This window comes from Micropterus dolomieu, linkage group LG13 (genome assembly GCF_021292245.1).
Source record: "Micropterus dolomieu isolate WLL.071019.BEF.003 ecotype Adirondacks linkage group LG13, ASM2129224v1, whole genome shotgun sequence".
NCBI classification, from domain to species: domain Eukaryota; kingdom Metazoa; phylum Chordata; class Actinopteri; order Centrarchiformes; family Centrarchidae; genus Micropterus; species Micropterus dolomieu.
Window position 1 is genome coordinate 15,322,521 of NC_060162.1, and position 17,370 is coordinate 15,339,890.

The following is a 17,370-nucleotide window of genomic DNA, read 5'->3' on the forward strand; positions in this document are numbered from 1 at the left end:
AAATGAAGAGCAGGGTTTAACTTTCTGGTTTGTAGTACTGCATTTTATTGAATCTAATAAATCATTTTCTCTTGTTTACCAAAATAAAAAAAGGTTCAACAATCCAAAATATAAAGATCCAGGATTATGAGTGCTCAGGATAACCCCAACTCTGATAATACTGTAGCTGCCCATGAATGACATCTTTGAGAAACAGCAGCATCGACATTTACAGACTCGCAGAGTTACAGTGTTTGTTACCGTGCATGGTGTCAGTGTCTGTTTTGGATCTGAAGCAGACGGCGACAAAAAGTGCTAGAAAGCGAGACCATGACTGACGCAACTTTAATGGTGAGAGAGTGACACGGTCAAGAGGACTGGGGAACTCGTCTGACCAAAACCAGCAGAGATACATTCTGAAAAAACGGTATGTTTTATTTTTAAACCTCCGTAACAATTAGAATTTTAAATAATGTCGTCTCCCAAGTACATGGAAAAATATACATTTAATGACTTATCAGTAAACAACAATATAAGCTATCTATGTGATTCACTTGACAGCAATTCAGCTTCTTTCATCTATTTTTTTTTTTTATACATAGCACAGGCATACCGAACACAGATATTTTAGTGACATCTGAGTTAACTGGATCTCATGACAAGAAAACAAAGTGTTTCATTTGCATAACAGGTTAAAGTAAACCAGGCTTCCTCTACCTCTCACTGTGTGATGGATATTTGGAAGGACGCCTTGACAAAAAGGTATGTTGATGTTAACACTCAGAAAAGAGGAAGTAGCACCTGTTACATAAGATTTGACACGTTAAGGGACAACACAATCAAAGAAAGACACTTGGTAGACTGGGAAACTAAATGGTATTGCTTGGTGGAAGTTATTTAAAATGAAACAAAAAATCTTAACTCAAGGTCCTCTTATTAGCTTTTTTTCTGGAGCTTTCTGTTGCATCTCATGGTCTTCTTCAGGAGAAGTATGAGGCCTTTCACACAATCACATATGAGCACTTGATGTCAAGTGATGTTAAGCTGAGTCATCGCCACGGCACCTGAGCAAACTCCATCTTCGGATGAAGCCAGTGTAACGTGGTTGAAAGCCTAGGAAGAAGCTAGAAAGTGGGCCTTGAGCTCAGATGTTTATTTTCTTTTTGTCAAACAGCTGTTTCAACCTTCACTCTTAGTAGATGTAGCAGGAATGTAGTGCAGCACATGGCGTGACCAGGCAGCAGAATTTATGGCAGAAATCACATGTGCACACTTTGTTTTAGATCCGATTTTTACTTGTACATACTTTATTTTACTAAAGTTCATTTGAGAAAAAAATAGAGTAAACTATCACACCAAGCTTGCTGGTTATGAGATGCATATACTGTGAAATCTTAACCAAAAATCGATCAAAGGCATGACGTTTGGCACCTTACACCCTCCTGTGTGTGAGATGAGATGACTCGGTGCATGTAGTGTTTGGATTAACGAATAGACATTTCAATAAAGACACACATTACGTCTTTTTTTTTTCTGATATTGCAAATCCTAAAGAACACTGAGGGAGATAACGCGGTGTCATGTGGCACGTCTGTGTAAACCATATTGACTCTAACCCTGGGATCTTATATTTTTCTTCCATCTTTGTCTCTTCACCGCCCAGAACAACCTGATCCACTTCAAGTATCTATGGAACCCACGTCCTCTACTCTCCCGTGAGTAAAATCTAAACAGAGAATAGGAAGTGAAAGTGATGGCAGGGGTTTCTGCTGTGTGTTTAAAAGACCAAAGAGAGAAAGAGCTGTCCCGGTGCAGCTGATGATAGTCCACCAGGAAGGAGAAGTGGGACTGGAACATGAGTTAGTAAAGGAGGGGACGGGAAACAAATCGTGGTAGGCAAGAGGCAACAGTCTGGTTTCAGAGACCGAGAAGTTGCTCGTGCCTGCTGCAGCATTAGGCCCTGCGAGACGTCATGCATGGCAGTTCATCCTCAGTGATGAATTCAGGGCTCGGTGCTTTCTGTGCACGCCTGAAGGGGCCACTCTGACGCGCGCACACACACAAAAGAGTTTTAAGACTTGAAGACGTGCACGGCCCGAACCACGTACTGCCTGCAGATGGGGCACTCGCTCATCCTCTTTCCGCACTTGGTGCAAGTTACCATGTGACCACATTCCAGCAGCACACAGTCGATGATGGCGTCCATGCAGATGCGACACAAGTTTTCATCAGCCGCCAGCTGAGCTTTGACACCATCTGTGGATGGAAATATGAAAAAAAATTTATTTTTTAGTTACAATGATTCTCTGCAGGCTGTATTCACTGTATTGTTTGGAGTTCAGTGATGCTGTAGAGATGCTGTGCAGTCCAGCTTAAGCTACTGCAGTCTGAAAATAATCAACATAACAACATCATTCACCACAGTTTGGGCATTAGCAGTAGATTCTCCATCACTACACTACAGTAGGCTTCATAAAAGGTTTTTCTCAAACCTAAGCAATTCTTCATGTGTTGTGCAAAACTGCTGTTCTATATGCTCAGTTTAGTTGCACAATATGCACATGTAAGGTGGGAGCCTTTAAAATTAACTTAAACATTTTACATTTTAAACTTGTTGTAAAACATAATTCTACAGTGGAAATATTAAATGCACAAACAAAATCACCACATATACAGTAAGACATGTGTGACAGAGGGGTGGTGATAAACTGATGGCAGTGACACACTTGAATTTACTTTGGTGGAGGCATCTTTTGTCTTTACTACTGTGGCATTATTTTTTAATTATTAAAACTGTTTTGGTCTAGTTTTAGGATCAGAGTAGAGTAAAACAATAATTGTAATAAAGAATAAAGATATTTGTCCTCCAATGAAGGGGCATGTCCATGGAATAACCTTGGGTAGCCGCAGGCCTACCCCTGAGATATGATTGGCTGTCTGCCCGGTCAGAGGCGGGATCTTAGTTCAAATGCTTTTGTAGCATTTCATTGTGGCACATTTTCTGTAAGAGAATTATATTGTAGATTTGAAGTTTTGCACTTAATTTATTTTAATTGTGTTGGTACTTTGATTGTACTGTGACTGTATTTTTGAAAGTACACAGTTTTCTTTTCTATAAAGCCTACGGAGGTCCAATTTTAAAGGATAAGTATAATTTTTTAAAGAACTTAGAGGGAAATGTATGGAAGCGTTATTCTACATTTGTATGGTATCACTCGGTTGTTTTGAGATTGATAGGTCTGTTTATCTTTTAAACAAACATTTTAAACACGGGAATGTAAAAAACTGTAAGATACTATAATGTTGTATGATTAGTGGAGACAGAAATGGTAAATTAATGTTACTCTGACTTGTGTGCGTGCGCATGTACTTCATGCCACCCCTGTTTAAGTCTCCTGCTCCACTGAGGAAAGAGGTAGGAAAAAAATAAAAATAAAACCCTTTTCACTATGTTCAGTGTTCACAATAACTCACTTTTACTTTTATTGTAATTAGATGCAACCAAATAAATCAAAGAAAATGATCACAAAAGCAAATGATGTCAGTGCCCTGGTTTATCAGAGTTAAATGTCTGATTGCTGACTTATAGCACACTGGCCTAAAGCTGGCTCCTGCTGCTCACATCTTGTGGAACGGGACAAAGCCAATACATCTACAGCCAGCCTGCTGTCCCTACATGTCGGACTATTAAGTGGGCTAATACGATCCTCAAGCCCTTTAGGTCAACAAGAGAGCCTCCTGGAAGCTTCACAATGTAATTACACCTGATGGAGACATGCTGCCACTGAAGTAGTATGATGGCTCATCAAGAGGTAGAAGCTCTTAGAGAGTGCATTAATGACAGGCCCTTCAGAGTAAAATGAGATGATGCACGCTGGAAAAGAAACAGGAGTGACAGAACAAGGAGACACTGAATCAGGCAAGAGATAATGACTCAAAAGACCATAATATGATAATATGCAGGATGACCTGAAAGGATCAAGTGGGAAAAATGCTACAGCATGCCTTTACTGTTTACTGCTATCAGATGATCAGTGTAATGTACAGTTTGTGTTGATGGAGGAGATGGAAAGGGTGTTTTCGCAGTGGCTTTTCATAAAAACCGTCTTACCTCCGACTCCACTGTTGCAGAGAGGTGGAGGATATGCAACCACTTTATAGGTAATGATGGGCAGTAATAAAGAAATTGTATTAGGAAACAGTGAATTTACCTTTTAACATAAAACAATGTTGAAGTGGCAAATTAAAGCATTGAAATCACAAATCAGGAGGGAGCTAACTGAATTTGTATGTAGAATTAATATGTTAATATCAAACAGCAATAATTACCTGCAGTTATGCTCACATTGCCCACTAAAAGAAAAGGAGAAACAAAAGGGTGTTTTTTTTAATCATACAGAACATCGTAGGGAAATGGGAAATTTAAATGTAAAAAAAGTAAAGTAAATCAAAAATTCTTACTGGATTTCCTGTTCTGCTGATTTTCTCTGTAGAGTCGATGCACTCGCTCCAGCAACTCCCACTTCTCGCAGCAGCCAGAGTAATTGACAAAGTTCCTGGCGAGAATCTCTTTCAGCTGGCGGACGGAGAGGTTTTCTATCGCCTCTTCATTGTCCAGATCAGACAGCGAGGCCCTGATCCTCCTCTGTGTCGCCGGACTGACCTACAATCCACAGAGCTGTGGTCACTGACGGTACAAACACTATTCAGCACAGTAAATGTGCCCCCCCCCCCCCAAAAAAGAAGCAAGTGTTCAACCTCTAAGATATTTTCAGTGGGCTCCAGGGTCAAGAGAGACGCTGTTGGAGTGTCCTCGTGCTCCTGTTTGAGGAATCAACACACTGAAGTTAATTTAAGTTGGTTTAAATTCTCTTAACAGCATTTCCCTCACTGATCATCCTGTTAAAACACAAGTCAAATCATGTATAAAAATATGACCTTGGGTTTTGAAGCTGAAACTGATATACCAAAGCTACTAACTGCAGATTTGAGGCAGCTGAACTGACAAGAAACATACTTAATTGATTCATGTTTGTTTGTCTCATTAATGGGATCATCAACCCCTCAGCGTAAGAACATCCTGGTACCGCTTCTTATTACATCTGTCCTTCTACATTCCTCAACACTATCGCTAGATTCGCTGTGCCTGTTCAGATATCTAATGAAAGAGAACAGAGATGCTCTTAACTCTGCGGTAAATTATTCTCTTTGAGGGTGGAGGTCAGGAATTTGGTGGATAAAAGGCGAGTAAATGGAGCTACAGAATAGCGTAGACACTGTTTGGTATGAGTGTCTAGCTGCATATTATCTTTGAAGAGAAGATATCTCTTTATTCTTTTATCTGCAGGACAAAAGATAGCATGTGAAGGGCTGGAATAAGCTATAACTGAGTCCGATATGATGCTGTCTGTGCGTTTCTGTACTGTAAAAAGTAAAAAAAAAAAAAAAAAAAAAAAAACATCTGTCCGTGCCGTCTGTTTCTGTCTCCCTCTGCTTCAGCACATTCAAGCCGACTGCCATCTTCCTCGTATGAAGACGTGTTAATAATGTATCCGTCAGCGTCTTGGTGCTAGATGCCCAGGCAGGATGCTTTTGCTCAGGCTAGACTCCTCATAGACAAAAACAGGAGCAGCAGCCCTGACACACGCAGAGTGCCAAACCTCTCGGGAAAGCACAGAGTTTCTTTGACTCGATGTTGGATTTCATTTAACCACTTTAAACATGTGAAAGTACTAGAAAGCTCTCTACTCGTACTTCTGTCAAGGCTGCACAAGCTGCTAAATTTGCTCTGTTAATAATAGATAGTATTACGAAATGTTTCATCTGCATGAAAATATACACAGCGATAGAAAATGCTGAAGACAAGAAAATCCCTCGATCAATGGCCCATAATTTGACTTTTTAAAAATTTTTACCAAATATAATTGAAATCTGCAGTTTCTACAGTTTTGAGAAATCTTGCTGACAAAAACAAACTGGACCATAATAAGATATCTTTAGTATTTGAATAGTGATATAAATGTTGGATTTTGCATTACAATGTTTCCTATACCCTGCAAAAACTGCAGTTCAAAAAAGCAATAATCCATCCTTATTTCAGGATGATTAAATGTTATTTTTCCTTATCCAATATTCTTGTCAATCACCATTTGCATTAGATTATTAAACCTTTTTCAAGATAACAGATCCAAATGAGTCCTAGGAAGACTTTCAGCCTATTTTTCAGCTGGAGATGATAAGAAAATAAAGTGTGGATTGTCTGGTTGCCACATCAACATCCTAAACATCTATTCAGAAAACAAGAAGGAATTGGTTATTTCAAGAAACTGTCCAACAAGAACAGCACTGCATATCTTTGTTTTGTTTGTTAAAAGCAGTTGGACGTTGACAGATTTTTAAGTTTCTATAAACAATGGCCAAGTGGTTTGATACAAATGTGTCAGATTACACAATATTTTTGCAGTGTATCCATTTACAATACATACTGTATTTACCTTTGGTTGTAAAAATAAATAATTCTCAAGAATCTTAAAGCGAAAAAATAAGAGGAGGGGAAAAAAAGAGATCGTCTATGGTGGTTGAGAGGAGGGATGTACTGTAGTGTTTCTGTTTGGTTGCAGCTGTGACGCTGTGGGGAGTTCTCAACCTGTGTGCCTGTTACATAACAGACACAGCCTATGTAACCGACCTAAAAAAGGCAAAGGCTTAAGCTGAGTTGCTGGCTGGTCTGAGGGCTCTGCGCGCACGCACACGCGTGCACACACACACAACACGGCTGTTCCAGCTGTCACATGCACATTACGTTAGAGCTGCAGCGCTGCAAATCTGAGCTTTTTTAGTATCAATGGAGGGGGAAAATCCAGAGAAATGTAGATTTTGAGGGAGAAACAATTTCTTCAGAACAAAGCACCACAAGGCCATAACAACAAAGAAGATAGCACAAAGGAAAGAATAAAGAATGCACTGACATCTAAAATGCACGGGAGTGTGTTTGTTTGTCAGGGAGTTGAAAGGAAGAAGTCTCTCTCTCTTCTTCTTGCAACTTATAAAGAAGCTGATTTCACCTTTGAAATTAATTATCTTGGATAGAATGAGGACAGATGTGTCAATGAGTCAATGAGTGAACGTATGCTGCTGCTGTGTGTGTGGCTGCACAGTACACAGAGTTAGCTCTGCATGGAGACTCACACTACACATCAGCAGTGTGTTTTCACACGTGCACACGGTGACAAACCTGGCTGGTGGTCCCTGAGCTGTCACTTGGGCTGAGCACGTCTCCCTGAGAGGCGGAGAGGGCCGACTGTTCGGAAGCAGAGCGCGTGGCGCAGGGGGGCGAGGCGGTGCGCGAGTGGGGGAGTGAGTGCAGACTGTCTGTGTCATCTTCCCCTTCATCTTCCTCCTCCTCCTCCTCCTCCTCCTCCTCCTCCTCCTCCTCCTCCTCCTCATGTGTGTCCACTTCCTCCTCCTCATCGTCCTCCTCTTCCTCCTCGTCCTCTTCCACTACTGGTCTCGGGGTTTCCCTCGTCCCCTGGTGACAGAGCACCAGGTCCACCAGGTCCTCCTTCTCCCTGCATGTGTCGGTGGAGATGTTGCGTAGCAGCAGGTACTGGCGCAGGTCTTTTACTCTGAGCTGCATGAGCCGAGGTCTCTGGAAGGCTGTGCCGCGCAGCAGGTGGCAGGTTGTGCAGCAGCGCAGGTTCTCCTGAAGAACCGAGCACAGGGCGCAGAAACTCTTCTTACAATCACAGCAGATGTGCTGTCGGGGGGAGAAGAGATTCAGAGACAGACATGATGTGATCAGACAAAGAAGCCAAACATTTCCAACACCGTCATTAAAGAAACTCATCATTTCTAAATGTCCCTGGTGTCTGACTTCTGTTAGCACATTAATCAATTTACCCTCTACATATTTCTTGCCATACAGTGACATATGTTGATGTTAGTCGATCAGCAGACAATGTTGTTTCCCAAATGTGAGGATTTACTGCTTTTCACTTAAATCATTGCAATCTTAATATTATGGTTTTTTTGGACAGCTAGTTAGACAAAACAAGCAATTTCAAGATGTTGCTGTGGGAAATTTAGATGGCCACTTTTCATTATTTTCCAAACTTTTATGTAGATTCATCGATGAACTGTAAAAATATTGACAGATTCATTGATTGTAAAAAAAAAAAGTTAAGATATTTTAATAATCTATATCAGAAAGAAATTCGTATTCATATTGTTATACTGATTTCAATGGTTAATTATGTTTTTCCTACAGTCTGCTGTCTTTGAGTGGATCCCGAAACAAAGAGAAACCTTAGAAATCAGCAACACAAAGTTCCCTCGGCAACAGTGGTTCATAGAAAAGAAGAAAACTGGAGCTCCTCGTGATGTTTGACATTTCACTGGCTTAACACAGTCTCCTGATACATAGCTGCTGAGTAGATTGACACTTCAAATGGACAGAAAAGCAGGTCAGCCATGGCTGTAAACATATTCTTATCACTTGTGCACAAATGTGCTCTGGTCCACCAGAAGCGCATTTCCACAGCAACTGGATACTTTTCTTCAATCATTTGTTGTTAATCCCCCAGCACGTCTTTTCTCACACTATGAAAATATCACGCTGACACACAAATGTGTGTGTCCAGGAATTCAGTGAGGCAACCGGTGTGTGGATGACGATAGTGCGATCTGAAGCAGTGAGCGGAGCGGAAGCCGGGCACTGCAGCGTTTTCATCAGTGTCTCAGTGCGTCTCACTGCCAGATACACTCTGCACAGCTGAACATGTCAGAGTTTAATGGCAGAGACCCTGGAAATGCCAGCATGAATTTGTATATGGTGCATGTGCTTAAAAGGATGCCAGTGATTTTTTTTTGCACATTAACTATGCAAGTTGTGTCTGATTTACAAGGCTGCTGACCATTTTTAAGGACAAACCAAGTTTTTTAGGTCAACTTACAACTTCAAGGGTCACAAGACAAACCATGTGTTGTGAGATGATTAACAGGATAGGATTGAATCTGTTGTTTTTTGTGAAATAATGGATAATTTTAAATCTCAGAACCATCTGAGAAGTTTATAAAATAGGAAATCACTCCTTGGTGGAACTGCTGACAACTAGTAGACATGGGAAATATGATAACAAGGAGTCAACAGGACACTCCTTTTTTGTAGAAGCCAAAAATGTTGTGACCTACTGGTTAAATCTTTACCAATGTATTGTATTTTAATTTTAATCTGAAAGGTAGTAACTATAGTTCAACAGATGCATGTAGTGGACTACATCTTTAAACTTACTTCAAATAGGTTTTCCATCACATTATACAAATATAATAATCTTCTACCTGCCTGTGATGGCCTTAATCGAGCCCGCGCTTATTTTACTGGCTGTTATTCTTTGCTGTTAATAGCTGACTTCTTCTGTTATTTCATTCCCCTTAACTGTTTACAGGTCATTGCAGTAAAATATAAAGTATGTTGCTCAGCCAACCTACCCTGCATAAATTAAGATGAAATAAATTAGCTACACCTTGTCAGTGCTTTAACCCTAAAGCAAAAACAGAACAATGTAAATGATACTATAAATCTGAGTTACACTGAAATGATACTTCTTGCATTTCAGTGTGATACAAATCAATATTATTTCGTAGGTTTTTGCATTAGAAAAGTGTCCGTTTAGCAAGTGACTCAGTCATTATGGATGTCAGTATTTCCTTGAATGCACCATGAAAAGAAGTCCCTACTCACAACTGCATGCAAGGATTACATAATTCAGACATTAAAAAAAAGCTGATTACTCAGGCAAGCTTTTGGTTTTTTATACAGTTTTGACATGAAGTGAAGCTGCTGATCAGTCCAAACACATAGTTTGCTTTGGAAAATGATCAGTAGTACTGCACAGTAAATAAGATTTGTATTTAATAGGATAAAACATGCAAAACCCAACGGTAAGGTCTTTTGATATTATATACCTCACCCCTAAATTCAGAGAAATCTCTCTTACTGCCTCTAACCACCATCACAGCCGCCTGTATGAAACCGTTTTCATCACCAAACTCATCACGACCACCACTGGCATCACCTTGCGTCTGAAGACAGAGAAGGCCAGTCCGCAGGCCTTGCACAGCTGTCCAGCGCTCCCTGAGCTGGTGGGGGGGTAGGTGGAGTACCCGGCGCTGGGAGCAAAGCGGAAGGGCCCCGCCCCTGCTCCGAACCCCGGCTGCTGTGCCCGCACCGTGCCCGTGCCCATCACCTCGTTCAGCAGCCCACAGCATGACGCCCACATGGACGATGCTCCCGCCTACATAGCACACGCACAGAAACACACACACGTAAAACCTTTTAGAGACATCTTACACAGAAGTTTAGACGGCATCATCAGCGACAAAGTATTTTCTTTATGAATATATAATAAGGCAATGTCCACATGATTTTTTATAGCAGCGCTGTTCAAATAAATTAAAATATTCTAGATGTCTTGTGCATAATTTCATACAAGTTTCCCCAAAATTCAGTCTGACATGTTTGGTATCCTTGTAAACTTTGGGATCTCCATCATTTAAACTCATCCTCTGGCGTTTCAAGACGGTAATGTGCGGAAAGATGTCCCAATATAACACATCTGTGAGAACATTTATTATTATGCTGCCGCTCACTAATTTATAAAAGTGTAATTTGAGAAAAGCAAGTGATGTCTTGCTTTTGCTGAAATCTGTAAAAGGTTTATTAAATGATTTTGTCAAAATAAAAAAAGTCAAGTAAATTTGAATTAAAAACTAACAATTGGTTATTGAGGTTTTACATATAGGTGTCAATTCATTCATTGCAAATGGAACTTTTTGATTCCTCTATATAGTTTCCATAGATTTGATACAAAGATGAGAGACACACTGAAGGGAAAACCAATATAAAGTGTCTTAATAAAGTTTTCGGTGCCGCCTTGCATGTATTAATTCTTCCAAAAGACAATCCCTCAATCGGGTGTTTTAATGATGGTGATAGTCTGTCTAACACATTGGTCCATAATATCCCAGAGATGTTCAATTTAGTCACTCCTTTGTGTGTATGGAAGTTTAATTGGTCGCCTGTCTGTGCAGCAAACTAGTAAAAAAAAAAATTCTTATAAATATCATGATACTGATTTTAACAATATCACACAGTCATTTGCTGAAAACGGCTTAAGGAGATAATCTCCTTTGACGAAAAAAAAACAGGAGGAAAAAATGAATGAGAAGGAGAGAGAGAGAGAGGAGGGGGAGATACCGGGCAGCACATTATAGAGAGTGCTCTGTAAGTGTCTTTGAGGTTAGAGATAATTAGACAGTAGTAAACTCTAAAAGCTGCTATTAATGACACTCTCCAAAGAGAGCTGAAAGTTAAATTTCTGAGTCGCTGCATCATTTTGTACAATCTGATAAACAAATAAGCCAGGCAGAAGCAGAGGGTGTGTTGAGAGCTACTCAGCCACACAACAGATATCTTGCCAGGGTCAAATGGGAAGAGGTGGGTGTTATGTAGCCTCTGTGTGTCCTGAGGAAACTAGCTTTAAGTAAGTGGACTGTAAAGTTAAAGTGAGTGCCCACGCATAAGAGGCACAGTCGTCGGATTTGTTTGCTGACCACAAGAAGGGCCGGAGACAGGGAGCAAAGATGGCGTGATGGGAGCCACGGCTCCTTGGAGCATACTGATGAGAGAAGGAGGGAGGGGGAGGATGGCGAGGAGAGAATATGTCTTCTGTTGTTCTCTGGCCTGCAGAATCAATAGCTGACATGAGCATAATGTAAGCCCTCTGTGGATCCCGGCTCTATGCGGGGAAACAATGGAATTCACAAGGTCCCGCCACATCGCTTTCTTAAGGCAGCACTCGGCTCCGACTTGTCACAAACACCCTGTGATCTGACCTCACCCATCTGCTTAGGGAACTGTTATGTAATCTGAGGAATGAAGCACTATATGTGGAGTCACAGTGAGAAGGAGGGAGGTCTGCCCCTGCTGCACTGACGCGGTCGGGGTGGATTTTTAAAAGGTTAAATCTATCACTTAACTGAATTTTTTGGTAGGTTTGTGAGATGGATCCTCACCATTACCCACAGCCCAGGGTGACATCTTAAATGGCTTGTCTGACCAACAGTTCAAAACCAGAGTGTACTCAATTTACAGCGATAGAAAACCAGCTATTAGAGACAATTGCCATTATTGCTTCATAAACTTTTAATCAATACATTTTTTGTCAAATGTTTGAGCTCTAATATTTTGTGAACTTCTGCTGTTTTATGTGTTGTTTCCCCAAGCAGCTGACTTTATCATGATATACTCCTCCAGCTTTATGTGCACAAAAAAACCCCATGATGCATAACAACTTGAATAATTCGCCTGTGGCATAAACGTGTCCTGATACTCAGCTGCTAAAAAGTCGCCCAAATTATGCATCCTCCTTCATATCGGATTGAAGCCACTAAAAAAGGGAATATTTACTGCGTTCTCCAGGATGAAGAGCTGCTGCAGTCTGGCCATGAAATCAGTCTTATCTGGCTGTGAGCCAGCAGCACGAGCTCCCCCTGTCACTTCAATTAGCACACTGTAAGCTCTGCAGGCAGGGAGTCCCGAACAAACAAGTGACAAGAGCAAACATCACATGTAGTACATTGTTTTTAGTTGTATCTTTAGATTTTGTCCCCTATAGCTATAGCTCTGGGAAGGCTATTTTGTATGAATGCATTTTTGGCATTCCAGTCACCTCTGGACCAAATAATTGAGATATTTCTCAAACCTCTGCAGGATCTTCAACATCAAACAGGGTCAGCAAACAAAGTGTGCACACAAACACTGGGAAGGGATAGCAGCAAAAAGTAACTGAGGCACAGATTTAAATAGAAAAACCTAAAAGAGAGGAAAACCAGCAATGCTCAGGCCTCGTGTGGACAAACAGTGATATGACTTCATAAAATAAGTTTTTGACGATCAAATTTTAAAAAATTGCATCGACACAAACAAGTGGAATCATATGGGACTCTAGATGGAGCCTAAATGGGTCATGTGAAGATTTGAGTGTTTAACTGGGACTGAAAAGACACCACAAGAGAAAATACTTTTTTACCTTTCTTTGAGTAACATTATTTATACGCATCTGCGGATTTATCTACTCCCGAAACGTTAGCCGCTCACTGACCAAATGACAACAATAAGGACATAGAGATAAAAATTACGATTTTACACATGAAGTTCAGTTTATTCACTACAAAGATGTACTACACAGCCCGAGAACACAGTTATATAATGTCAATTGTGGCTCTGGAGGAGCTTCCGTCTGAAAGAAATAACCCTAATGATGTCTAATTAGCTATTTAGTTACATTGTGGGAAATGTAGTATCCAGTGTTTTTGGGATTCTATACTAACTATACCTTGGATTTTTTATCATACTTTTTCAAATCTGTCTCTCTCTTCTCTTGTCCTCAAGCTTAATGGAAGTTAAGCACAAACTTTCTGGAGTACCCCTTTAAGCAACAGTCTATGCGAGGGGTGGATGATATGGACCAAATCTCTGTAAGTGTGTACTGTGTGTAATTTTATGTCATGATAGTGATAGACAGTATATCATGACACAATACATTTTTTGGATGGGAATGTTTTTGGTTAATCCAGTGATTTAAACACCTGAAAAAAGTGGATAGTTACATCTGTATTAATGGTATAACAAAATCTCTGATCAGTATATTTTGTCATATTTGCTCCCAATGCATTTTCATGCATTTTATAGGCATCAGTATATAGATATAAACCAAACAGTATTATGTTGGTGCTCAGTGTAAACAACTGTGCACTATCATACATTTTAAAGTCATCATCCACTATCTTTCCATCATCTACCAGCTCTCTCTCTCTCTCTCTCGCATTTCATTTCCTTTTTCTCTCCGCTGAATCTTTCCCCCCTTTTTTCTCCGGCATCAACTGGAAATGTCACTCATACCGTGAAAAGTGACTGCAGCCCCCCTCACTGTTGAGACCGGAGAGTAATGTTGCCACCAAAAATAGAGGAATCCATTAGTCTTTTGTTGGTTTGTTTTTTTTGTCAAGAGATGATGAGAATAAATCTAATATTTTATCTACATGCGGCATATAGATGTGAATGATTCAGCGATGTTTGCTGGAGTCTGCAGATGTCAAATCCAGTGGCGTCTGGAGAGATAGGCACATAAACCTCAAGCTGCTACCAGCTAAGTTTGGATTTGTGTCTGCAAAATAACAGATTTACACAGTTTACTCCAAAGGCAGAGGAGGACTTGGGGAGGATTTAGCCTGGAGAATACTTTTGGTGCAACAGTACAAAGCGAATCAGACTACTGCGGAGATTGTCCTGCAATATCAAAACATGACTGGACTATTTTACAACCACTGCCAGAAATCTGCTGTTCCCCCTGGACTCTCTTTATAGCTTCTTTGACTTCTCTATCATCATTAAGGTTGTTTAATCTCATTTGGAATAATTATGTTCCACTATTCTACATCAGTGCATCTTACGATTTCAGAGGTTTGTCAGAATGTGTGTCCATGTACACGATGGGCTGGGAAAATGAAATGGTAAGAGGATTTTGAATGGAAAGTATAGAAAAAGGTCACAGACTAAGTCATAGGTTTATCCCTGATTCCTGGGCAGCAGTCTTTCCCGTTTTGAGATGTATGCTTACACAATTCAGCTAACAATCCAGCCCCGTTCCACAGGGGCAGAAAAGCTGCTTTTCACTTTAAACCAGATTAGTCAATAAAACATCACGTCCATTTTGTTTTCTGAGGACACGGTGAGTGATGGTGTCTTAGGAAAAAGAACTACACTGTCCACCAAGAGTTATGCACCTCTATCCTTTTGTCTTCCACAGTATTGTGACAAATAGTATTCAAATGCTACTGCATACAAGTGTTTACAGAAGTGCTGAGGTATTTGCAGAAAATTTACTTTAGTATCATTTGTTAACAATGTGTTCGTACAGTGTTACATAATTGTTGCATTGTGTGCAAAGCTACTTTTTGTTGAGTTTGAGCAGAAAATTATCTTTGTGATTGTGGCCTTAAAGGTATAATGTGTAAGGTTTGAGACTTCCCTCCACCTTTGAATTCATACTCCCAAAAAATAGGGGGCAGCAAATCACATCAGGTCATACCTGCTGTAAACTGCTGTTAGCTAGTTAGCTCAGTTAGCCATTCTGCTAACTTAACTGCCCTATTAGCTGACTGAGTCTGGAAAAGGCACCAGAATGGGCGAGCGGGCAACAGAACCGGGTCCGAACACAGCCTCTGAAAACCGACGAAGGCCAGTTTGACGACAGGGAATACAGTACCGAGGTGATTTACAGCGGCTCCGACCAGGACTCTGACTCCGGGGACGACGGAGATACGGCGGGTTCAGGCGGGAACGGCAGAGGCGTCAAGCGGCAGCCTAAGGAAGATAACAGATATTTTTGCCCCATGCAGAATTAAAACTTACACAGAAGGGTAACATTACTCCAAAACACACAATGTACAGTTAAAAAGGGCATTTGGTGAAAGTAACTTAGTTGAAAAAAATAAAAGACCAACATCGTTTGCACAGGCCTGGAAAAACCATCTCCTCCCTTAACTCCAGAAATGTTGAGATATTTAGATATTAAAATATCGACCAGTCAGAGCTGAGTGGCTGGCTATTTAGCTTGCGGCTGCTGCTTGTGGGAAACCCTCAGTTCACACAAATCACAGTATATTACTATTAAATATAGGGGAGTAAAATGTGCTACAGTTGAAAAACTCAAGTAACTACTTCAAAACAATATTAGGAAGTAAATGTACTTGCCACTAGAGTTACTTTGCAACAGTAGTAGTTTTTAAAGTGCTCATTGATGCAGTCAGCTTAAAATAAGAAGGATCCAATCAGCTACAATATAACTGCAATAACTAATCTGTCACTTGCCTCAAACAGTAGCGTAATTCATCATATTGTGCGTACACAGTAGGCTACTAATGATTGACGATACTGGTTGTGGTTGTAGCTGCAGTCCTGCCTCCACCTCACCTTTCACAGCGACTGTCACCACAAACCTGCCGCCACCAGAGCACCTATGACATCATCGACATCATCTCATTATCAATACTGAGCTCGGGCTGCTAGACAGCATCATCACCTTTCCTTCCCTGTGCTGCAGACAGTCTCTTCTACAGCACACACACACACGGAAGAAGACTCCTGACACAGCTCGGACCGGAGAGGAGAATCTCTCCCCCAAACATCCCCGCACTCACCCTCTCCCTGACCGCAGTCTCTATCTCATTAGAGCGGATTAAAGCCTGCCGATGACTGGACGTCGCTCCAGCGGCTTTAGTCCACTGAACTATCACACTGGGGTCAACGCAGGCTCATTAAAAGGCCACACACTGTACCTACTGTTTAGCAGGGAAAGCATTTCCAGGCTTGCACCCTCGCCAGGAAGATAAAAAAAAATCGGATTGACAGAGCTGAACAGCAGCGGCGACGAGATGAGTTAAAACCAAACAGTGAATGCGGCATTGACATGCAAGCCTGTTGATATTATTACATCTAAGTGCACACAAACACGTTTAATTGAAATTAGGATGGAGGTATTCCCTGCCTCTCGGTGCAGCGTCGCGCGTCAACCACAAGAAATCTGCATCCGCAGGTGAATCCCAATCACAAACGAACCGCGCTGACTGCTCACATACCTTCATTGCACTTCCCGTTTGAGGAATTTGCCGAGTAATGTCAGGACGACGACCATTGCAAGCGCACGGGGAATCAAACCATTACGTCTTCCCTCTCTCCAGCTGCCTGTGTGGTGTGGAGTAAGCATAACGTAATGGCCAAGAGAGCCGCAGCCAACCACAGAGCGCACACAGGCGCTGGTATCTTTAGCAGCCAATCCGCTTTAACACATCGCCGGAGTGGGCGTTCAGTGCCGTGCGTAAAGACGCGTGTGTTGAGCCTGACAGACGCATCATGCTATTTTCACAGCATCGGTTTTAATCTACTGAATTAGCAATTTTTTTCACCGACAGTTGTGTCTTATAATAATAAGCGTGGCAGGTAAGGGGCTCAACTGCGTCCGACTTGCATCTGTCCAATCAACTTCCTTTTTTAAATGTTTATTTTATAATCTCTGAGATATTCTGCATTATTGATTTAGTTGCTAAGGCATCAAATTTGAGGAATTATTTGTTTTTTCACGGTCTGCAGTTCAATCACAGGCAGCACAACCAAGATTATCCTCTGCGCCAACACAGTGTTATTTCTGTTCGGTTTTGTACATAACTAAATGCGTCCACAATGTTATTTACCGCCATATTTAGCCTATGCGTGTGCGCTCGTGCATTCCCACGCGCGTGCACACATGTCTGCTGTCTGCAGTAAGGAGATTA

At 41.1% G+C, this 17,370-nt stretch overlaps 1 protein-coding gene across 8 annotated transcripts; it reads right to left on the reverse strand.

Moving 5' to 3' along the window:
- Positions 1 to 25: 25 nt before the first annotated feature.
- rnf34b (ring finger protein 34b) lies at positions 26 to 16,803 on the reverse strand. Of its 8 annotated transcripts, none has more exons than XM_046067811.1 (9): positions 16,678 to 16,803; positions 15,306 to 15,403; positions 10,053 to 10,271; positions 7,214 to 7,735; positions 4,738 to 4,800; positions 4,441 to 4,642; positions 4,309 to 4,332; positions 4,091 to 4,132; positions 26 to 2,235 (listed from the first exon to the last, which is right to left on the reverse strand). In XM_046067811.1, exons 3-9 carry the CDS (start codon positions 10,254 to 10,256, stop codon positions 2,051 to 2,053), a joined length of 1,242 nt encoding a protein of 413 aa, XP_045923767.1. In that variant the 5' UTR covers positions 10,257 to 10,271; positions 15,306 to 15,403; positions 16,678 to 16,803; the 3' UTR covers positions 26 to 2,050. The 8 variants fall into 8 exon arrangements, with proteins under 8 accessions (XP_045923767.1, XP_045923772.1, XP_045923770.1 ...); XM_046067816.1 differs by lacking the exon at positions 16,678 to 16,803 and adding an exon at positions 16,240 to 16,258; XM_046067814.1 differs by lacking the exon at positions 16,678 to 16,803 and adding an exon at positions 16,122 to 16,140.
- Between the last annotated feature and the right edge of the window lie 567 nt (positions 16,804 to 17,370).